The sequence below is a fragment of the Anabrus simplex genome, chromosome 1, assembly GCF_040414725.1.
Source record: "Anabrus simplex isolate iqAnaSimp1 chromosome 1, ASM4041472v1, whole genome shotgun sequence".
Lineage (NCBI taxonomy): Eukaryota > Metazoa > Arthropoda > Insecta > Orthoptera > Tettigoniidae > Anabrus > Anabrus simplex.
The window spans coordinates 1,122,184,095-1,122,209,308 of record NC_090265.1 but is presented as its reverse complement, the minus strand read 5'-3'; the positions used below and the strand labels follow the sequence as shown (position 1 = coordinate 1,122,209,308).

At 40.4% G+C, this 25,214-nt stretch overlaps 1 protein-coding gene across 1 annotated transcript in view; it reads right to left on the bottom strand.

The window, feature by feature from the left end:
- Positions 1-25,214, bottom strand: part of LOC136858200 (uncharacterized) — a 490,315-nt gene that overhangs the window by 352,466 nt on the left and 112,635 nt on the right. Inside the window, exon 3 of the mRNA XM_068225417.1 lies at positions 13,477-13,706. Within this exon, the coding sequence (XP_068081518.1) occupies positions 13,477-13,706 (230 nt within the window). The remainder of the gene's footprint in view (positions 1-13,476; positions 13,707-25,214) is intronic.

Below are 25,214 nucleotides of genomic sequence, written 5' to 3'. Positions count from 1 at the left end.
GCCGCACTATATTTGCTGTCTGCATATCGGCAATGGCTAGTGTGATCAGCAGCGGTGAATATACAGACATTATTTTAAGCTGGACAACCTAGTCGGAGTACAACAGAAGCTCCAAACAGACGTACGCCTTCTACACACATATTTCGCCGAACAGTATTAGTTTTTGTTCCATGCAATCATCTCTTTTATCGAGTTGAATGTCTACACGTGTACAAATTAATTATTAGATTGCATTTACTGCATCTTTGGCGTATCTACAAACAGTAGTGGGGGTTAGGGGGTGGGGTGAGGAGGGACAGTCGCTCCCACCCCCACTTTGTAGAGTAAATATTACATTTTATTCCACTTTAGCTAGCTGGAACTAGGAATTATTTAAGGAAAAGCTATTTGTACAAGCCTTGTTGTCTTATATGCTAAATCTTCCCTGTATTGTATAGCGCTAGGGCAAGTAGTGGAGACTTTGCATGTGCTGTGAGGAAGGGTAGTAGGGGTACATATTTTTTGCCGAGGTCGTGGCCACTGAGTTATAATTCACCCGCTTGCCGCGCGCATTCGTCAGTCTGGCGGTCTCTTTATTGTGTGTCTGATTTTTAATTGCATTATCATGCCGTACATCTATGTAATTGTACCGGGCGAGCTGGCCGTGGGGTTACGGGCGTGCAGATGTGAGCTTGCACTTGAGAGACAGTGGTTTCGAATCCCACTGTCGACAGCCCTGAAGATAGTTTCCCGTGGTTTCCCATCTTCATACCGGGCAAATGCTGAGGCTGTACCTTAATTAAGGCCACGGCCGCGTCCTTCCCATAAGTTCTATCTGTGTCGGTGCGACGTAAAATCAATTGTAAAAAAATGATATATTTAATTGTAATTGTAATTTCAACGGGAGAGAATACTAACTTTACTTTCTTCTTCTTTCATATCTGTTTACCCTCCAGGGTAGGGTGTATGGTACAGCCACACTATATTTGCTGTCCGCATATCGGCAATGGCTAGTGTGATCAGCAGCGGTGAATACACAGAGATTATTTTAAGCTGAACAACCAGGTCGGAGTGCAACAGAAGCTCCAAATAGACGTACGCCTTCTACATACACATTTCACCGAACAGTATTAGTTTTTGTTCCATACAATCAAATCTTTTATCGAGTTGAATGTCTAGTTGGGTCCCTCGGGACTCAGCGAGGGATTCCACCTCTACCACCTCAAGGGCAGTGTCCTGGAGCTTCGGACTCTGGGTCGGGGGATACAACTGGGGAGGATGACCAGTGCCTCGCCCAGGCGGCCGCGCCTGTTATGCTGAACAGGGTCCTTGGTAGGGGGATGGGAAGATTGGAAGGGATGGAGAAGGAAGAGAGAAGGAAGCGGCCGTAGCCTTAAGTTAGGTACCATCCCGGCATTTGCCTGGAGGAGAAGTGGGAAACCACGGAAAACCACTTCCAGGGTGGCTGAGGTGGGAATCAAACCCACCTCTACTCATTTGACCTCCCGAGGCTGAGTAGACCCCGTTCCAGCCTTCGCACCACTTTTCAAATTTCGTGGCAAAGCCAGGAATCGAACCCGGGCCTCCGCGGGTGGCAGCTAATCACACTGACCACTACACCATAGAGGCGGTCACCAACTTTACTTTCACCGGACTAAATTATTTCATTTGTATTATGTTATTTTATATGTAAATCTAATTAATCTGCCCCGTGGATTATTCGTAATAATAGTTACTTTTTTGAGATTTTGATTCAATGCTGTATAATAAAATTTTCACCAGGTCTCACAAACATATTACGGGACATTTACTTAAGAAATAACATAAAGAAATAATTTAGGAACGTTGGTATTAGCTCCCGCTGAAAAACGATTGCAACTGATTTTTTTTTTTTTTTTTTTTACAATTGGTTTTATGTCGCACCGACATAGATAGGATTTATGACGACGATGAGACAGGAAAGGGATACGCCTGGCCGAGGCGGTAAAGGCGTGCTCGGTTCGCCAGGAAGGACATGGGTTCGAATCCCCATCAGGAGATCGTAAAATTTAAGAAACGAGATTTCCACTTCCGGAGCTGCACGTGGCCCTGAGGTTCATTCAGCCTACTCCAAAAATGAGTACCAAGTTAATTGTTGGGGGCAAAGGCGGTCGGGTGTAGAGCTAACCACTGTCGAGGTTACGGATAATGAAAGCGTTTACCTTCCACCCCTCCAAAGGCCTTCATGGCCTGTACGGAGATGACTTTGTCTTGCTTATATTAAATATATGAATAAACAGCAGAGCCATCTCAGTACAGGCAATGAAGGCCTTTGGAGGAGTGGAAGGTAAAGTTTTCACTATCCGTAACCTCGGTACTTCGTCCCCGCGGTGTAGGAGGCAACGCGTCCGCCTGTCACCCGGCGGCCCCGGGTTCGATTACCGGCCGGGTCAGGGGTTTTTAATTTTAAATGATTAATATCCCTGGACAGGGGACTGGGTGTTTGTGTCGTCCTTAACGTTCCTTTCCTCACATTCAACACTGTACACTTCCATACTTACACGCAAGTTCCTATCATATGATGAAAGTAGTGGCAAAAGATCTGCAGAGGTCGACGCCACGAACAAATATATATATATTAAAAAAAACCCTCTCGGTAGTTAGTGGGACAGAGTGGTTAGCTGTATGCCTGACCTCCTTTTCCCCCAGGAATTATCCAGCTTCTCATTTTTTGGTGCAGGGTGAGTGAACCTGAAGGTCATAACCCTCTTCAGATGCGGAAATCTTATCGTTTATTAAATTTTTCGACTACCTGACGAATGAACCGATCGCATCTCTACAGCCTCGGCTAGGCAGTAATAAATAAATAAATAAATAAATAAATAAATAAATAAATAAATAAATAAATAAATAAATAAATAAATAAATAAATAAATAAATAAATAAATAAATAAATAAATAAATAAATAATTTCCATTTCAGATCGAGTAACAACCAGAATACTAAAACAAGAATGAATGTAGCCTACTTGGACCATTTGGTAAGAACTGACTCATTGGATAAACTGATCATTGAGGGTACTTTGAAAGGTTTAAATTTCAAGCATCGTACTCCAATGCAATAGACCAATCAGATCGTTCATTGTATTAGTTAGAAACTACAAGTGGCCACCGTCGAAGATCTCTGGAAGAAGATAATCAGTCATCTCTGAAGTCACCGTACCCCCTTACGGACAAAAGGAATAAAGAACTAAACTCAACAGAAACACAAGGAGAAGAATACAAGACGAAACGTATTTTACAATAGACGCTGTGTTTGAACATATCAAATATGAGAAGCCCAGCTTTTTAAGAATTTAAACAACTGATCTCATGGACTTCAAATTTCCATACCAAATCAACTTAGTAGTCGAGGCCGTGAAAGTCGGAAACCACTACGTTGCTATGTTCCAATGTAATGTTCCATAAATCAGGCTTAAATGATTGCCTGTACTGTTGATATGGCGCTTGAGTGATTAAATATAATGTATTTAAAAGTCACTGTGATCGATATGCGTGGTTATAAGCACTCAGATTCTCATCCATCAGTCATCGATCTCTCCCACTGGCGAGTGTGCCGCTAAAAGCTTTCGACGAAACAATGGCCTCATATTTCACCTCCCCTGCTCATGCACTTATGAAGTGGGTATTGTCATTCAGAGATTCTCTGCTGCAAATGAAATGTGGTGACGCAAATTACCCCTTCTAGTATTGCTCCTGCTAGCGTTGACCATAGTGATAGTTGTTTCCAGCAGATTACTTCAAAATTGTATTTGGAACCGATTTACGTTCAGAACTATGTTGTGTTATAAATTCTTCATGAAGCACGTATAATGTGCAATACTGAGTCAGTCACAGCGCAATGCAAATATTTAACGTGTGTGTTGATTCGGAACGCCGGCCCCATGGTGTAGGGGTAGCGTGCCTGCCTCTTACCCGGAGGCCCCGAGTTCGATTCCCGGCCAGGTCAGGGATTTTTACCTGGACCTCAGGGCTGGTTCGAGGTCCACTCAGCCTACGTGATTAGAATTGAGGAGCTATTTGATGGTGAGATAGCGGCCCCGGTCTAGAAAGCCAAGAATAACAGCCGAGAGGATTCATTGTGCTGACCACACGACACCTCGTAATCTGCAGGCCTTCGGGCTGAGCAGCCGTCGCTTGGTAGGCCAACGCCCTTCAAGAGCTGTAGTGCCATGGGGTTGATTCGGAAGAGAAACGCGAGTGTTTCCAACTCTGTTATTAGAATACTGGCGCATCCGTTCAGCAACAGTAGTAGATGACACTATACCGTGATGGATATAGTATTTTTCTTCTGCTCCTTGGTACAGTCCAGAACAAAATGTAATTTCCACTGAAGTTCCAGTCTCATTTGTGGCTGTGCCAGATGGGAGCTGAGTGAATCTAAGTAATAACATTCAGAAAAAAAAAAAGTGCGTCTGATCAGTCTCCGATCTGACTAAGATTTGGTACAACGACTTCAGTAGGAATGCTAATACATCCATATCAAAATTATATGCCCAGTCGTATATTTAACGCCTGTTTTGGGGTGTCAAAGTTTGCTCATTTAAGCACCGCATAGACAGGAGTGAGTGGCGGGAAGCAGGTAGGGGTGGGGCGACCAGCCACTTCATGTGTCACGCTCTCACTCTTTCTCTCTCGCACACACATTACTTCACCACCACCAGTTTTTGCGGTTTCCGTACAACCACACAACCTTTGGTGCTGCTATTTGAGTATTCAACCAGCCTTTGGGTTGATAACGTAACAGACAAATATTAGCGAATAATGATTGTACCGGGCGGTACACCTCCGCGCCGCTAATTCAAACCTTGCGCCAGTTGAAACTCCTCTACTGGAGGAAGCCTGAACTTTAACTACAGTGCTAATTCTCTAGTTTCTCAGAAGATGTCCCTACTTGTAAATTTTGAAGTGTTCTGAACTGTGTCGTTTTCGATGTATTTTTGTTTTGCCTGTAGTAAGAAGTGTGAACATTCTCTTCTAGATGGCACTACTGAAGGACTACAATTATGCACCCTAGTGCGAAGTGAAAGAACTGTGTTTTTGGAGAAATTTTGTGTTCATAAGTTTGTTCTTTGTTAAATTTCTTTCAGTCATTGTTTAGGTTGGCTGTATAACCCTTCACTTTCAGCCAGTTTTGAATTCGACCAATGAGTAATTTCTGTAATTAATTTTCCACCAATCCTGGCTTTCTTCTTCACTTCTGACATGTAATCTTTTGGTCGTCCAATAAAAGGCTTGTGGGCGGGTGTTCTCATTCCTGAAAGGTCTCGAATGTTCCGCGAGGGTATATAAACTGCTGATTTTCGGGTCTCTGGGCCATCAGTAACATCTATCAGTGTGTAAAGTACGTAGCAGGGGGCGGGAAGCGCCTCTTTCTTCGGGCAGCAGTTCAACCATAAGGTAATGGCTTTTTCATAACTTCTTTCTTGGTAGCTCAGCAATTTAACCCTCGGGGCGGGTTCGAAACTTTTATCATGTAACTTTTCTTTAAAATGTAAAAGACTCTTGGTATAAATTCTATCTCTTTAAACTACAAATTGGGATAGAGAGTGCCTACCCTCTCGAGCTCCCTTTCATATTGTTCTTGAGGTGACTACGTTTTCTCAACCATTTTTGTAATAAGTTTTCCTATCATGTCACCTCTTTAGTATGGGATTAGCCCTTGCATTAACGGCCTAGTGCCAAGTAGGTTTTAAACAAATGTTTTAGGAGTGCAGTTTCACCTCCTCTCAAGTTGGTATTTTTGGAGGCCATGTAATTGTCCTGTTTCTTCACTGAATAGGCCTCAGTAGGTTGGGTATTTTTACCCCTGTGTTATTGTAATTGGAGGACAGCTTAAAGGTGGAGTTCGGTGTGGCCTTTGATAGGCTTGAATTTTGAGAGCGGGTTTGCTCTTTCTTAAAAGTTGATTTTGTGTGCCTCGAGGAGGCTTTATTAGGTAATTGGGAGCAAGTGCTCCTGGGCATGATTGGGGTTTTCTGCCCCTTTGTCGAATCTTGTATTTGGGTAAAGTTGGGCTTACTGCTCAAGAATTGTATGTCTGGCTCCCGGAGCCCAAATCCTGTAACACTGTAATTGAACATTCTCGATTTGTCGTTAGGCTACTGAGTACCTGTTATATTTGTTATTTCTTGATCTTGAAAAGAAAAATATAACCTTGTTAAATTTTAAAATTAACTTTAATTTCGTAGATTGAGTCCTATTCATCCCAGCACCTTCTTTCACCTCTAACTACCATGGATAGCTCCGTAATAATAATAATAATAATAATAATAATAATAATAATAATAATAATAATAATAATAATAATAATAATAATAATTGTACCGGGAGGTATACCTCAACTTCAAAAAAGCGCCTTAATGAACTCCTCTATCGACCAAAATGTGAAATTGCTACTACATAAAGTTGTGACTTTAATCAGAAGATGTCACTACTGAAATATTAAGTAAGTGTGTTATTGTGAAGATTCCTAAACTGATTGGATTTCTCTTGGTTTTGTTTTTGCTGTACATCAAGAAGTTTGGACATTTTTCCACAGATGACACTACCAAAAATCTATGGTCATGCACTCTGGTGCAAGGTAAAGGAAGTTGTTATTGAAATAAATTTTGTGTTTATAGGTTTTCTCAACTTTCACTTGTTTTTTTTTATGTAATCGTAGGTTTGCAACACTTCTGTCTCATTCTGCCAGTTTTGAATCTGGTAAGTTGGGTACTAGATACCCCTGTGTAAAACTATATCCATTCGTAATTCGTGCCTTGTGCGGCCAGAGAGTGTAAGATTCTGATGTAACGTTGCCTTGAGTGGGCTGTAAGAAACTGAGAGCATGTAAGCTCTTTCATAAGGTTTGGCAATAGTGAGGGGTGCCTCTGGAAGGCAAGAGAATGTAATTTTTGGAGCAAGTGCTCTTGAATTGGGGGACTTCTGCCCTTGACTAAATTATTCCTCCTTTTGCATTGCAAATTTTGTAATCTTGAACTAGTAGCTCAGACCTCGTAAATCGAGGGCTCGAAGCCCACAATTGTTAAATGCCCTATTCTGGGGTTCTCTATTTTAATCCACAAATTTGTTATTGTTCACTCAGTGAAGAAATTTGTTAAGTTGGAAATTCTAAAAGAAATATAACCTTTAGTTAAACTTTTAATTCAATGTTTGACATTGTAGTTAGATCCATTCACCCCAGTACTTTCTTTCACCTCTCTGCGTTCCACCAAACCTCGGTAATAATAATAATAATAATAATAATAATAATAATAATAATAATAATAATAATAATAATAATAATAATAATACCTATTATTCGCAGTGATATTGAGAAAACGAAATGTTTCATCAGCTAGAATTGGTACCAGTTATAGTTTGTTGTGTTTTCGTTACAAGAAAAATACAAAGAACCCGTCACGACCACGACTTTTGTACTTTAAAAAAAAAAAAGAAAAGTACGTTTCTATCAGCGAAGATGTTGTCTCACGTACGCCATGATAACGTAAGTACACAGCTGTATCTAACGGGATGAGTTCGAACTACGTACATCTTCACGTCTGTTGCCTTCCACAGTCATCGAGAAAACGGTTACGTTTGAGAGAAAAGTGGTATCAAATATAGGTTGCAAAAACAATGCAATGATGACCCTCATCCTTGAACTATTTAGTGAGAAATAGTATCTTGTCCGCCTCTGTGGTGTAGTGGTTAGTGTGATTAGCTGCCACCCCCGGAGGCCCCGGTACGATTCCCGGCTCTGCCACGAAATTTAAAATGTAGTATGAGGGCTAGAACGGGGTTCACTCAGCCTCGGGAGGTCAACTGAGTAGAGGTGGGTTCGATTCCCACCTCAGCCATCCTGGAAGTGGTTTTCCGTGGTTTCCCACTTCACCTCCAGGCAAATGCCGGGACGGTACCTAACTTAAGGCCACGACCATTTCCTTCCCTCTTCCTTGTCTATCCCTTCCAATCTTCTCATCCCCCACCAAGGCCCCTGTTCAGCATAGCAGGTGAAGCCGCCTGGGCGAGGTACTGACCATCCTCCCCAGTTGTATCATCCAGTTGTAGCTCCAGGACACTGCCCTTGAGGCGGTAGAGGTGAGATCCCTCATTGAGTCCGAGGGAAAACGATAAAGAAGAGAAGAAGATGAATATTATCTTTTAGTGAAATGAATGAATATATTTTTTTCCATTCTGGGGTATAAAAACATACTATCTGTTTCAATAACTTTTTAGATACACCATCCAGTATGATGATCGTGGTTGTTAACGCACGAAGTCAATATGGTACCACGCCGCGGTTAGCCGGTTCGAGTCCCGTTCGTTGAAAACTTTTTTATCTTCAGAATGTTGCCCGGCAGATTAGGGGAGGTGGTGTTATAGGCCTACAATTTCTAATCACTGGAATGCATGCCAAAAGCCTGGATTAAATTTGAAACCTCTACGCAGTGCTCATATCGAGTGAGGGCATATGACGCTGTTGAATGCAATTCGTCCATTGGATGGTGATCTTGAGTAGACACCTTGGTACTACTCGACAGGAGTAGGTTTTGTGCGGCCACCGGGATTCACCCTGTCCCTTCCTACGATCACATATCACGTCATTCATTTCAATTTGTGATAGTGTTTAAAACTTTTTTAACCCTCTACTGCATGAATTATTTTTCATTTTCGTTTGGGGAAGAAAATTTCAAGCTTTAATGTTCAACATACGTTCAGTGATTTAGATATACCAGCAATTCTTAACTGGGGCTAATATCTTAACACTCGTATGTGATGTGGATTGCCATAATGGGATATTTATATACGCTTTTTCACGGTTTTACGCTAAGCTATTAACATTTAAAGTACGAACATTACTCCCTACTGGCCATGGGTACGTATTGCAAGGCGCAAGTATACTTGCACGACCGTAGATGTTTAAGGTTGAGCCAGAGGTACTCCTGAAGCCTGTGGTAATGTGATGGGGAGGGCCCACGTAAAATAAACGGTGGTTGGTACGCGTGGATTTACCACCTGTGAATCCAGGTGAGTTATACCTTTCGTTCATAAATTGAGGACCGAGCTCGATAGCTGCAGTCACTTAAGTGCGGCCAGTATCCAGTATTCGGGAGACAGTAGGTTCAAACCCCACTGTCGGCAGCCCTGAAGATGGTTTTCCGTGGTTACCCATTTTCACACCAGGCAAATGCTGGGGCTGTACCTTAATTATGGCCACGGCCGCTTCCTTCCCACTCCTAACCCTTCCCTGTCCCATCGTCGCCATAAGACCTATCTGTGTCGGCGCGACGTAAAGCATTTTCGATTCACACCTCACCACCTCACCCTTCCCCGCAACTTCCATCTAGGTACTCTCGTGTAAACCTCCACTCCTTACCATCTCCCTAGCCAAGAGGCCCCATCATTCCTCCTCCTTTAATCTTTCACATCGTCTTTCCATTTTACTCACCCCATCACTTCGCATAGTTCTCCATACATCTCCGGCCCGGGAGACGGCGTTACCGTTTAGTGGCCTCTTCGCCAGATGTTTCATTCCAGGCTTGTGTCAATGCTATACACCTGTCAATGTCATATGTTACGTACAGGTGTTATGTGGACCTCTTAGACTGATTCTGATGGTTCGGTCGCTGTGCCACGTCCGGGGAGCCATCTGATGGCGAATGAACGTACCATTTCCACTTCTATTGTAACGTCTAAATTTAAAAGTGTAATTGTTTAAGAAGCTTTTCTCATGGACAGTCGAGATTTTCTTCTGATGACGAAACGTAAAGAATTTCATCTTATTTTCTTGACACGGCATAAGCCCAAATGCCTATACAGTATCATGTCTGTAAGTACGGGCCGTGAAAGCATCAATGGCAACACATATTTGTCAATATTATATAACAGTTTGTACGTAACACACTATGGTTTGTTTTCTTCACATAGCACTTTGTATTTCCATAAAATTTCCATGGTAATAAGGGTATTTGTCTAATCACTGGTCAAGATTTTTTATTCCACTCTCGTAAAATGTGGTGTCCTGACAGTTGAGCCAGCGTTTCATCACTCGCCTGACATCATCAGTACTTTGACATCTGGGAACCCAAGACGTCTTTCAAAGCTGTAAAGAGATTAAAATCACGTCTATGGACTGTTATGGGGTCTGCCAATCCACACACAACCGTTGTCACTGTCCGATTCAAAATTCAGAGCTTCATTTTGCCAGCCCCTAAAAACTCGTAATACTTTCTCCATAGAATTCCATCAACTGGCGATGAATTGACGCATCTGGCACATTACTCACGTTGTGAAATTGAAAAGCAGCATGAACTTCCTGCTTGGACCACTACTTCAGTCGTCCCTCCTTATTTAGCTGACTTTTGTCACCAATATGGTAAAACACAGTGCTACCAACTGATATGGAAATGCCAACTGAAACGTTAACAATATTGTGATACAAATGCAACAAGTGTAACATCACGTTTACAGGTTAAAACATCTTGAAACATACTCTTTCCTCCAGCTGGGGCAGTTGTATGTACTGTATACACACATGAAGCAAAATATATGCACATTAAGGAACCTTTTCCTTTCAGGACGATTTTTAAAATACATTGAATTCTCCTAAGACAATTTCAATTTTATTAAACGGATATAAAGCACACGTCTTCACCACGACTCAGGACAGGTTCAGTAACATCACTCAAATAGCTGGGACGTTGCGCACTATCTTGGATTCGAATCTCGGTGACTTCATACCGGATATTCATTAGGACCAGGATATCAGTTCTCCACACTATTGAATACAGGTGTTTGGGAGATAAATACAAATAACTTTACGGAAGGTAGGGATGAAAGTTCGCACTTCGTAAAACATGATGTTCAAAAAACATTTTATTTACAAGTTGCTTTACGTCGCACCGACACCGATAGGTCTTATGGGGACGAGGGGACAGGAAAGGGTGATGAATGAGAAGGAAGCAGCCGTGGCTTTAATTAAGGTACAGCCCCAGCATTTGCCTGGTGTGAAAATGGGAAACCACGGAAAACCATCTTCAGGGCTGCCGACAGTGGGGGTTCGAACCCACTATCTCCCGAACACTGGATACTGGCCGCACTTAAGCGGCTGCAGCTATCGAGCTCGGTGTTCAAAATCTAACGAATGGTTTGTCCGAGAGAGGAGCTTAAAATAGAGTGCGATGTTTGTGAGGCGGGTAGTACATTCGTTTGCTCTCGGCTTTTGTCAGCCGCCGTATGATGCTTCAAGCAGTATGCATAATATTATGTAAGAAGCATTTCTAAGCATATCACTTCACTGCAGCTTCATGATGTATGCATGCGTAATATACAAAGAACAATTGTAACATCATCACAGCACTACAGTTTCAGGTGGTATGCGTGCGTAAGTTGTACGAAAACGGATGTACAAGAAGCGAACGTTTGCACACTGGAAAATATTGTAATGTATTTCAGCAAAGCCCTAACTTGTTCGGCATTAAATAATACCTGAGCCACAAGCATCAGATTTTCAACTTATGTTCTTTTTAATTTTTGAAATAGGGCAATGTATTGACGTCATATTTAGGGCCCTACCAGTTACTAATGGAAAAAATATTTGCATTTTCCTCTTAAACGTCCTGTATAACGATTAGCAAGTGTCACTGAAGATAATTAAATCATCAGCTGATACTACTGATGGGAAGAAAACTACTCTCTCAATAGACCACGGTTTCCCAAACTTTTTGTCTCTGAAGCCTCCTGAGCATATCGCATGCGTGTTCAAGGGCACCTTAGCCACAGAACATACTATTGCATTCAGTACACATAATACAGAATTTTGTAATGATACCATAATGGATTGTATTCGTATAATTTAGGAGTAACATTTATTTTCTTTGAAAGTTTAAGTTAACTTAATTTACATAAAGTTACTTTATAAATGCACAGAAATTATTAAACACTGTAACACTTGGATGTCCGGCCTCGCGGTGTAGGGGCCAACGCATCCGTCTGTCACCCAGCGGCCCCAGGTTCGATTCCCGGCCGGGTTAGGGGTTTTAAAATGTAAATAATTAATATGCCTGGCCTGGGGACTACGTTCCTTTCCTCACATTCAACACTGTATACTTCCGCAATTACACTTACACGCAGGTTCCTCTCAAATGGTGAAAGTAGTGGCAAAAGATCTGTCGAGGTCGACGCCACGAACAAATAAAATAATGTATATGTAAAAAAAAAGCACTTGGCTAATAATTACAACAGTCTGTATTTGGAAACTTACTTGAAAAAATCACTTGTTGCGGTTGTTGGATCAATAGCACGGACGGTGCTGTTTTCCTAAGACCAATTGTTTTACAAGCGTAGTCACTCGAATGGGAGATCAGCCTCTACATTAGCTCTGAACGCAAAATTCAATCAGAAGCGTGGAGTTGTGATACATTCTTGGAACTCTCTGGAGCCTAAACATGCCACTTTATCTTATTCTCGTCCCATATCATCAATTTCTTTTTCATTTTCTCTCTGCCAAGATACTTCGGCTACTTGATCTTACTCAAGGGAGGGCAGTTCATGATCAGTTTCAAAGAAGGGATTTCTGATCCACGACATTTTCTCAACCAGAGGCAGAAAATATTGTCTGAGTATGGATACCAGCATTTTTAGGTGTCTGACAATTACACTGCCTTGTATTATTTCTCCCTTTCCTCTGCTAACTTGTACCATCTATCGGAAAAGTTAAGAGTTACATATACTGTATGTAAGTTATACGTAATCACCAGATTCCTACGCGCGGTGATCATTGCGTAGAGGGCCATCCCTATTGCAGTCTATTCTTTAATCAATCGCCAGACTCCTTCCAGCAGTTATCACTAAAGGAGGGAGCTATTATCTTTGTTATTACAAATTCATATTATTATCGTGAGCAGCCTCGCGATTATATGGCAATCGCCGAATACAACAGGCTCCACCGGGCAGTGATCACTGCGTGGAGGGCCCACTATACCTATTATACAGTAGCTTGTTCATTACTTATAACTGTAGATTAGATTTATTCTAAGGGCTAACGGCTCTGCTGAAGTGAGTTGACCATGAGCCAATTGTTTCAAAATACTATACTATATTTTTTTGTTTAATCGAATTATTATTTTGTCATTGTTCATAAGCAGGGAGGTTGGGCATTATGTATTTGCTTAGGCTGTTATGGATTTGAACACTGTATTGGGAGAAGGCCTGCAAGGTTCAATAAATCCCACTATATAATATATGTTATACAACAGTGAAGACGTAGTTCCTACATTTAGTACATTTACATTTACTACATTTAGCATAGTGTGTGTACAATAAAATTTCATTCTTCAAATACAGATTTCATCTTTACTGCGGACCCCTTGGATTATCGTTGCGGTCCTCCAGGGGTCCGCGGCCCACAATTTAGGAATGGCTGCAATAACCCTAAATTATGAAATACGAATATTATCTATAAGTTCTACCGTACCTGAAAATGAGGTATGAAGGCGAGTCCACTCTCAGCAGCATGGTGTTTGGGTTGAGCGGGGGTGCACTAAAAATGGCTGCAAGGTCCTTCCTGAGTAGCACTGAGGTCGCCGCAGAATTATCTGCTAGCACAGAGAAGGAGTGCCAGTGTGTGGCTAGTAGGAGCGCTCTCACTGCTTCTAGCAGCTCGCGAGCCTGAGGCTGGAGACGAACCTCCAGAGGACTCAGGTCCTGAAACAGAATAGTGAGTAGTCAATAGTAGCACTCTAACTGCTACCCAGGATCTCATAGTTTATCCTTAAAGCGAACCTAGAACAGAGGAAGGATTAATCAGTCATTTATAAAAGTACTTTAAATGATTCCAATGGCGCTCCAAACTGAGATGATAGCTGAATCCGAAAAAAGAGGAAGGAAACATTAGTTATTAGTGGAAGTAGTTTGGCTGATACTAGCGGCTCTCAGAACTGAGATTTTAGCTGAATCTCGAGCAAAGGGAGGAATGACAAATAAGTAACCAGTGGTAGCAGCATGTAGATCGAGAACTACCTGAAGAACAAGCCGGTTTCAGCAAATGCAGAGGAACCAGAGATTAAATTGCTAATATTCGCTGAATTATGGAGAAAGCAAGAGAATTCCAGAAAGACCTGTACATATGCTTTATTGACTATGCTCAAGCCTTTGACTGTGTTGACCACAATAAATTGTGGCAAGTACTCAAGACTATGGGATTACCAGATCATCTTATTTGCCTTAAAAGAAATCTCTACTCTGATCAGGAAGCTACGGTGAGAACCCTATATGGAACAACTGAATGGGTCAAGATTGAAAAAAAGGTGCACGTTAAGGCTGCATATTGTCACCTTATTTATTCAACTTATATGCAGAGTATGTGATGCGGAATGCCAAATTAGATGAAACAGAAACTGGAGCTAAAATTGGTGGTAGGCATATAAATAACCTTAGATATGCTGATGACACCACCCTGATGGCAGGAAGTGAAGAAAAACTTAAGTGTCTACTAATAAAGGTGAAAGAAGAAAGTGTAAAAGCTGGACTAAGGTTGAATGTCAAGAAAACAAAGATCATGGCAACTAAATCTATCACCTCCTGGCATATAAATGGTGAAACAATGGATGTTGTTCCTAGTTTCATCTACTTAGGCTATGGGGCCGATGACCTTCGATGTTAGGCTCCTTTAAACAACAAGCGTCATCATCATCATCATCATCTACTTAGGCTCAAAAATACCTGCTGACGGAGATTGCAGCCATAAAATTAAGAGACGCTTGCTCCTTGGGAGGAAGGCAATGGCCAACCTTGATAACATTTTCAAGAGTAGAGACGTAACTTTAGGAACGAAGATTCGTATAGTGTAGCAGTAGCAATGTACGGAAGCGAGACCTGGACAGTAAGAAAGGCTGAGCGTCGAAGAATACAGTAGACACATTTGAATTATGGAGTTGGAGAAAACTTCTTAGAGTTTCGTGGAATGCGAAGAGATCTAATAAGTCCATATTACAGGAAATCAATCCAGGCTGTTCACTGGAAGGTCAAATACTCAGACAAAAACTAAAGTACTTCGGTCATATTATGAGAAAACATGATTGACTGGAAAAATACCTTAATGCTGTGGAAGATTGATGGTATCGGGGGAAGAAGGCTACAACGGGTGAGGTGGATTTATAGCATCAAGGAAGCCACGGCTCTCAGTTTAGAAAGACTTCCGAAAATAGTACATGACAGGAAGAAATGGCACACTTTGGTCTATGGGGTCACGGAGAGTCGAAAGCGACTAAGCGACTAACAACAACAAGTAGTGTTTTAATTGCTCTCAAATCTAAGATTATAGCTGAATCTAAAACAAGCGAGAAAAAATCATTGGAAGGAGTACTTTAGTTGACTCCAGTGGCTCTCTAAACCACGATAATGGCTGAATCTAAAAAAAAAAAAAAAGTACTACCATGATTCCCATTTAGAGATTCTTTGCTGAATCAGTTTGGCGGCAATTATTACGTTGGTAGAGCCGATTTGTTCTTTCACTTGTTCTTCAGGACTTGTTCCAGCTTGTGCATGACGTGATCGTTGACTTTTTTTTAAAAAAGTTGGCGAGTGTTACTTTCAAGAACAACATAGATTTTTCAAGTCGTCTTATATGTGTTTGTCTGTGTCATATTATTATACAGATAATGTATAATTCAAGGATATTAATTTGTTTCTTATAGTTTATAGCTTACATATAATAGCATTTTGCTTTGGAAATTGATTTCCTGCTGTTGTGGTGAGGTACTTCATGACTGATCCCTATTTGGGGCTCATGATAGACGATGGTTATTCGAAGTGTGTAGGCCTACTTGATGTTATTTTTACGGTTACTAGATGCTTTCAGAAATTTATGAAACAGTTTAAATTACAGGAAGAAAATTTGACAGTTTATGAGTTAATTGCTCTCATACATGAGATTATAGCTGAAAAAGTAAAGGTCCAGTGAGCGAGTTGCTGTTTCCAGAAGTTTGTGAGCAACAGGCTGAAAACTAAATACCAGAAGAATAAGCTAATTTGACGATAACTGCTAGCAGATCTTCCCTCTCAAAACGCCTAGAATTAAACATATGAAAGCAAAATTTAGTTTTCTCTTCGGTTCTAAATGGACAACAAAAAGAAGGATTAGTTCTGTAAACATGCTTTATAACATCATTCCATCCTCTGACATTCATATTCATTCTTCTGTAAAGGAATAAAAAATAGCTAGATTCAGGATATGAAGTTCAGACTTTTGTTGAGGTATTTATTTGATTTTGGTTGGCAAAGTATTATGGATCTCAAAATACAAAGAATGGCGTATAGTTTAGGTCCACTCTTTCAGCCCAAACAGAAACGTGTGGAGCACACAGTTCTATAATCGTTTGACTGCTTTCAGTTATAAATGCAATGATAAATGCGGAGTATATTTAGGATATATTAGAATAAAGATGCCAAATATAAATCCTAATGAAACCATAAAGTGAACTGAACTGTATTTTTCTCTCCGTCCAAAACTATTTTATCATTTAAATCTAAGTACAGTACAATAGAATGCATAATAAATCACGGAGTTGCCAGGTTACTTACTCATCCTCCATCTCCAGTGGGCTCTAGAATTTACAGAAATGTCTGACATCGTTCACCAATGCTACCAGCTTAAAAGTAAATTGGAACGTCACATGGCATCATTCAGATTAAGTACGAGTACAATGAAAGAAATCGAGGAGGGTCACAGCGCTATATTTTATAATTGGCTGTGAGCTTGCATTCGGGAGATGGTAGGTTAGAATCCCACCGTCGGCAGCCCTGTAGATAGTTTTCCGTGGATTCCCATTTTCATGCTAGACATATGCTTGGGCTGTTCATTAGTTAAGTTCACGGTCACTACCTTCTTAATCCTAGCCCTTTCTCACCCTTGTCCCGGGGAGGAACCTTCAATGTGTTATTGCGACGTTAAATAAATAAATAAATAAATAAATAAATAAATAAATAAATAAATAAATAAATAAATAAATAATCATTGGTCTGGAAAGGGGTAAAATGAACATTTTTTGCAGAAATTTATATTCGTTGAAAATAAGCTACTGCTTTCCTTATTGAAATAACATTTTCGCAGCGACCTTTTAAAGTTGGAATGGATGTAATTATTAAGTACACCTATTATATCTGAAGTAAAATGGGTTTTCAGAAACAACGCACAATAACTAATAATATGTCAAAAAATTGAAGGCAGGCCTATTCAAGTTTTATAGGCTTTTTTAGTCATGAAATTTTTGATATAATCAATCGGTGAAATTAATAGTTCCGTGCTAATAAATTCATTTTAATAATATAATTTATTTTCAGAGTAAAGTGATTGTGATAATAATAATAATAATAATAATAATAATAATAATAATAATAATAATAATAATAATAATAATAATAATAATAATAATTTCATGATCGTCACGAAATCCACACAAACATTTCCTGAGAATAGATACCGAATATTCTGTACTTGCTGATATAATAACGTCCTGAACGCGCAGTTGTAAGTCATACGATGTACTGTAATAAAATAAAAATACCATCATCGTTCCCCTTGCGCGGAAAGGTAGGAACACCAGCATGCAAGTAATATTTGGCAAAAAAAAAAAAAAAAAAAAAAAAAGAGCGTGTTTCAAATTTAAAAAATCCTTGGATGCTACCTAAATGAGCAGTGAAAATGCAGACAAGTAATCAGAGAGCTGAATAAGCAGGAAGCACATTCATAACCTGCTGTTCATCAAGCTGCCCACTTTCAGAGGTTATGTCAGATGCTTTTTAAACATTGCTGTGTGGAATGGAAAGGATAGAATGTAACACAGAGTAACTGTAAAAAGACAGCGTCTTTTAAAATGAGATGTTGCAGGTTCATGCTTCGCATATCGAGACTAAAAAATACGGAGTACTGTGATGATGGAAAGGATGAATAAAATAACTGAGGTTCTTCTTTTCCTGAAGGCTCGCGTATCTTGGTCATATAATGAGAAAAGCAAAGTATAAAATACTGTAATTTGATACTCCATGAAACGATTGTTGGGAAACGTAGAACTGGCCGTCATCGGATATCATGGCTTCGTGTGGGAGAGGTACGACAAAAATACGAATTCAATCGTGGAAATTACCAAATGTTAAAACGCTAGATTTCAAGAAGAAGAAGCAGAGGAAGAAGGTTAGAGAAATATAACAGCCATCCACACATTTTTCACCTGAAATATATCTGAAATGTTTGGTATAGTTGGCTCTTAAATGTTCCTCTTTTATTTGTTAACGACTTCCAGTTGTGTCTTACAACTGGAAGTGATCTATTCAGTCAACGATTTTAATAATTTTCTACTGATAAATAGTAACAACATTTCTTCATCTATTACTTCTTTTCTCAGCCAGAGAATGAGCTTCAGCATAGACCTCTAATCCCATACTGCGGACAGCACTAGCTAGCAGCTCGCGCACGATGTTGGTATCCAGTTAGCATACCTAGAATTGTGGGGATCTATTTTCAAGTTTTAATAAATTTAAAATCATGAAAGGGAGAAAGTTTAGAAGTAGCATTATATATAATTCCGAGTTTAGTACATTTATTCGGGTTACAAGAGTAATATTAAGAAGTACACCAATATTTTAGAGAGTATGGAAGGTGAATGAATTCAGAAAATCTCGATTGAAAATTAATTGTGTTTCACTTCAAAGATTTGCATCAGATATAACAGCATTAAGCATTAATATTCTGAAATTATAAGTATTTAATGCTAACAATCAATGGTTAGAAATTAACGCAATTTGAAGGGAACATCCTGTGCGCAGTCGGTCATTTAAGAGTACTCAAAGCGAGACTCGTTCCGGTGAATTAAAAGACAGTTTAAACATCACATTATTATTATTATTATTATTATTATTATTATTATTATTATTATTATTATTATTATTAATTGAACGCGTTAGGGCCTACACAATATTAATATTGGAAATGTGATTGCACGTCTTTCACAGAAGCCCAAATCGAATATCATGCCATTCCTCACTGTCCTCTTGAGCATTGGAAGCGAATGTCGAACAACCTACGCCATTCAAGCAGTTCTTATAGTAGCAAACCCAGAAATAAGGTATCATGGCAGTCTGTGAATATTTAGCTACTTGGAGGTCCCAACTTTATCTTCCAGCAACAAATACAGGCTTTCAAAGATACAGAGTACCGTAACATAATTATTTTAAAAACATTAATTGTTCAGTTACACAAATTCCATTTTATATAAAGGATCCGAAAATAGCAAAAAAATGATTTATATATAAATTATATTCTCAGTATAATTTTCACACAGTTTGCATGGTGCCTGAAAATGGCTATAGTGCCTTTGAGAGATTTAATTGAGATCTCATTCAATGCATCTTTAGGCAAGCCGAAAGATTTCCAAAAAATCGTCTAAGAACTGTGGGATAGTATCACTATCTCCTATCATAAGGTCTGTAACAGCAGTGTATTCCAGATTATACTTCTATTAGAAAAATCGGACTGTAGTTCCATAGACTGCCCTTTTTTCCCCGCGTACTTCTTCTGGCTGCCTTATGTGTGACTCGAATCTAGGGTCTATGATGTAATACAGAGAGGGAGGGTTAAAAGGAATTATATCAGCTTTGCGATTACTGTCTGTTTTGGAAATTCCTCATATAATAACAATAATAATAGTACTACTACTACTACGAATAATAATAATAATAATAATAATAATAATAATAATAATAATAATAATAATGTTATTAGCTTTACGTCTCACGAAATACTTATATACCGGGCGAGTTGGCCGCGCGGTTAGGGGCGCGCGGCTGTGAACTTGCATCCGAGAGATAGTGGGTTCGAATTCCACTGTCGGCAGCCTTGAAGATGGTTTTTCCGTGGTTTCCCACTTTCACACCAGGAAAATGCTGGGGCTGTACCTCATTTAAGGCCACGACCGCTTCCTTCCAACTCCTAGGCCTTTCCTACCCCATCGTCGCCGTAAGACCTATCTGTGTCGGTGCGACGTGAAGCCACTAGAAAAAAATTACTTCTGTGGTTTTCAGAGACACCAAGGTGCCGGAATTTAGTCCCGCAGGAGATCTTCTACGTGCTAGTAAATCTACCGACGTGAGGCTGACGTATTTGAGCACCTTGAAATACCACGGGACTGAGCGTAAGATGGAACCTGCCAAGTTGGGGTCAGAAGGCCAGCGCCTCAACCGTCTGAGCCACTCAGCCCGGCTATTCATAAACTATATATCCCGTTTTCTTTAAGGCATTTGCTATCATTGATGGAATTGTGTGATGACGTGTATTCCGTAGAATGTCACCATTGGACAGATCCCTAGGAGATGGACAAGAGTTTCAACCTCTCTGTCGCAACATTGTCAATGCTGCTTCTGGCTCCACTTTTAAAATACTCTTTCTCTGAATGTGCTCCGACTTCCCTTGTGTCTACAATATTGTGTTTGTCCAAAATCCCAGTCGGTTATATATACATTGATGTAAGTAACCCCAATGGCACTACAGCCCTGAAGGGCGTTGGCCTACCAAGCGACCGCTGCTCAGCCCGAAGGTCTGCAGATTACGAGGGGTCGTGTGGTCAGCACGATGAATCTTCTCGGCCGTTATTCTTGGCTTTATAGACCGGGGCCGCTATCTCACCGTCAGACAGCTCCTCAATTCTAATCACGTAGACTGAGTGGACCTCAAACCAGCCCTCAGACCCAGGTAAAATTCCCTGACCTGGCCGGGAATCGAACCCGGGGCCTCCGGGTAACAGGCAGGCATGCTACGGGGCAGGCGTATATAATGTATTTAGACTTAAAAAAAAATTCCTGATATCTTTCCTGACAAATTATTGGATTTAAATAATATTAATTTAATATCTTAAAAGCATTATATGTTGTAAGTACAGTTCCCATTCAGAATAAAACAAACCTAATTCCTTAAATTTTGTATCTGCATACATCATATTAGTAGGGAGGTCATTAGGAAGCTGTCATTTTCTTTCATAGCGTTTCTAATTATAACATCGGAACCTGTTAAGAATTTTGAAAGAAATTTGCTTGGAGACACTGCCTGAAATGTCTATACTAAATTGGGACAGATTGAGGTGTTTATGAGACTATATTTTTATTAGCTCTAAATTCGTTTTTAGTTTATTCATTGTTGAGAGAGGATCGAAATTAATCTCATCTTGAACGTTAACCTCTAAATAGGGAATAAAGTCTCCTTTCAAGTTTTATACTTCCGGACGAAATATGAATATTTTCTTCCAGTAGTTCTCCTTTCTTAACACGAGTTTCTTTGAATTTGCAGATATTATTATATCCTATTTCATGGAAATTTTGAGTAACATTACTGAATAGAGTTAAAGCTTAATTTTTACCTTTCCCAATAACTATATAATCTACACAACCCATTAAATACATTTAGAATGCGGCCATTGTATAGATTAGGTGGTAAAGGAGAGCCTTGTAACACTCCTCTAGTTACACTTATGATTCATTTTTAACATTGTTCAATTGAATTCTTGTTATATTGCCTGTTTGCAGACCGAAGATCAGGTTTTCCGGTTTAGATGTAATAAGTAAATTGTTTTTTTTTTTGCTAGGGGTTTTACGTCGCACCGACACAGATAGGTCTTATGGCGACGATGGGATGGGAAAGGCCTAGGAGTTGGAAGGAAGCGGCCGTGGCCTTAATTAAGGTACAGCCCCAGCATTTGCCTGGTGTGAAAATGGGAAACCACGGAAAACCATCTTCAGGGCTGCCGATAGTGGGATTCGAACCTACTATCTCCCGGATGCAAGCTCACAGCCGCGCGCCTCTACGCGCACGGCCAACTCGCCCGGTAGTAAATTGTTTAACGCGTTCCTTAAGTGGTCATGATCCAAATCGTCGAAAGCTTTTCTTATATCTATATTTAGTAAAATTCAAAATTGATGTTCTTATTACTTGCCTGGCACCACCGAGCACTGTAGCTTAACCGTTACGCTGCGGAGGTAGACTTTTTTTTTTGTGCTATGGGCTTTACGTCGCACCGACACAGATAGGTTTTATGGCGACGATGGGATAGGAAAGGCCTAGGAGTTGGAAGGAAGCGGCCGTGGCCTTAATTAAGGTACAGCCCCAGCATTTGCCTGGTGTGAAAATGGGAAACCACGGAAAACCATCTTCAGGGCTGCCGATAGTGGGATTCGAACCTACTATCTCCCGGATGCAAGCTCACAGCCGCACGCCTCTACGCGCACTGCCAACTCGCCCGGTGAGGCAGACATTAGAATCAAGTTGGATACATGAATATGTTTAAATTATAAACCGTCATGATTACATAAGAGGGAAGCAGATTCAATAACTGAGGTGTACTACATGTGGCCACGAAACATGACGTCAGGATTGTGGACGGAAAATGATCCTCACTGAGAGGGACGGAGAGGCGTTTTACGGCTTGTGAATCAAAATCGCTTCCAGATCCCACAGGAATTGCTGCAGTCAGTGAATGAAGGTCCATCCCAACCTGTTAGTGAGAGGACATTACGACAGGAACTGCATGCAATGAACATTTGGAGTCGGTCACCTCGCAAGAGGCCATTGCTCACACAGGCACATACAGTTGCGCGTCTTCAATGGTGTAGAAGTCATCGAACGTGGACACAGTAGTTGACTGGAGAAAATACGGTGGTCTGATGAATTACGTTTTTGCCTGTATTCTAATGATGCACGTCGTCGGGTGCACCGAAGGCCAAATAAAGCATTTCATCCTGGATGTGTTCAAGGTCAGGTTCAAGCCGGAGGTGGGACTGCGATGTATTGGGGCTGTTTTTTGTGTCATGGATTAGGCCTGCTCACTCAGATGTTCACCAACATGAACCAACATATTTATTTAGATATCCTGGATGATCAGGGGTTGCCTTTCAGTCAACATCTACATGATGAATATGCTATTGGTATTCTGATTTTTCAAGATAACAACAGCAAAGTTCATCGGGATGGAGGCATGGGATTATGAGGATTCCCCCACCCTATTACATCTTGATTGGCCTACAAAATTACCTGACTTGAACCCTACTGAAAATATGAGGTACATGTTGGAATTGCGCGATCAAATCCTCAGCGAATAGATTAACCTGGATGCGACGTACCTGCACAACCTTGTGCACTCACTTCCTAACCGAATCCAGCAGGTTCTCAAGTCCAGACGTGGAGTTACGCGGTATTAAATGATGCTTGTGTGTGTCTAAATTGGTATACTCATGATGGGATATAATGCGTACGTGTATATGTATCACTGAATTCAAAATATGTACGCATAGGTGTTACAGAGTTCTTATAACTTCAGTATCCATAAGTCTTTTGGCACATGCCAGAGCAAATTGTAGCTTTCCCTGAAGTCCCACTCTATTTTCCTCTTTGTAGTGATTTAACGTTACACTAACACATTTAAGGTTTTCGGCGACGCAAGTTTGAGTTGAGGTTAGGATTGGGAAGATAGCAGACGTGGCCTTAATTAAGGTTTGGTACCAGCGTTGGGCTGGTGTGAAAATAAGAAACCACGGAAAAATCTTCAGGGCTACCGATGGTAAGATACGAGCCTACCATCTCCCGAATGCAAGCTCACAAACTACGCGATCAATTCGTTTGGTGGTTCTAGTTACATTTAGGCTATGGTTGTGATAGTACGGAAACTGTTGCGGTAGAGGTGGTGGTAAGTAATTACATTCAGAGCACAAGTAGTGCGCCTGGATAATATGAAAGGTGCGACCCACAGGGACAGTATAGTTGCAATAGCACTTTCTGGCTCGATGAGGACAGCAATGAAAAACAGTACGACTCTTTATTATGCCTTGTATATTCGACACCATCGGGTTTGGTGGTTTCCCTATAATCGCGTAACCTTCGGTGATGCTTTTAGAAGATTCAGCTTGTCTCCGGGCTGAAGACTTAACAGACAAGTTCAGCATTGTTGGTACAGTTCAATAACACGTCGATTAAATGAGAAAGTAAATTGTAACAGGCTCATACCAGTATATTTAACAACACATTAAAGCACATTTGCTGGAAAATATTCCAACATCTCGCCATTCAGAAAGGTCCTTACTAGTTGCTTACCATACTTATATCTTTCTTCTTATTCTTCTCCTCCATCAGGAGACTTTTCGTTGTTGACTGTTCAAAAACAACGACAACAACAAAATAAAAAAAACGGTATGAATAATAATAATGATACTAATGTTTTTGTGATGAGTCGAAATAGCCTGAATTAAAATGTTTTATTTACCGTTATGTGTGTATCCTTTAGGTCGTGGAAAGATTAATTTGTTAGCTCCGTGAGAATACGAAAGAAAACTTTCCATCTGAAGAATTCAGATCATTATATAAAATAAAAATAAACGATTTGTTTATGAAAAGCTTTATTAGATACGAAAACTCGTGTGTCATCCGACCAAGTGGACATCTGTAGACTTATTAGAAACACCAAATGTACCTATTTGTGACCCCCCCCCATCCTCTGTTTAATGGTGATATCCATTAAGTCGTACGAGGTTTTGTTTACTGAATTTTATAATTTACGTTCTCGTGCGAAGGAAGGAATTTCATTCAGGTAAAATACAGTAATTTCAGCTGGACAGTGCTACTTCTGATACTCTAACAAATGTACTGAATTATTTTAAACATAAATATTCTTATTCTGAGAGCAGATTTTTGTGATGAAATACTGAAAACATTCAAACATATTTTTTCTTAGAAGTACGATTTTTTACATGATGCGGTTGCTTGGTGAGTCATATGGGAAGGTAGAGGTGGTCTTAGAACGATGACGAGCAATGCTAAAGGCTACGGGGTTGAGAGTAAGCCTCAAGAAGACAGAGTACATGTTCTTCAATTTTGCGCAGCCCGGGCAAGAGGGCCTGTAAAACACTGTTTTCCTAGCTGGTAATAATAATAATGTTATTTGTTTTACGTCCCACTAACTACTTTTTAAGGTCTTCGGAGACGCCGAGGTGCCGGAATTTTGTCCCTCAGGAGTTCTTTTACGTGCCAGTAAATCTACCGACACGGGGCTATCGTATTTGAGCACCTTCAAATACCACCGGACTGAGCCAGGATCGAACCTGCCAAGTTGGGGTCAGAAGGCCAGCGCCTTAACCGTCTGAGCCACTCAGCCCGGCGTTTTCCTAGCTGGAGAATCCCGA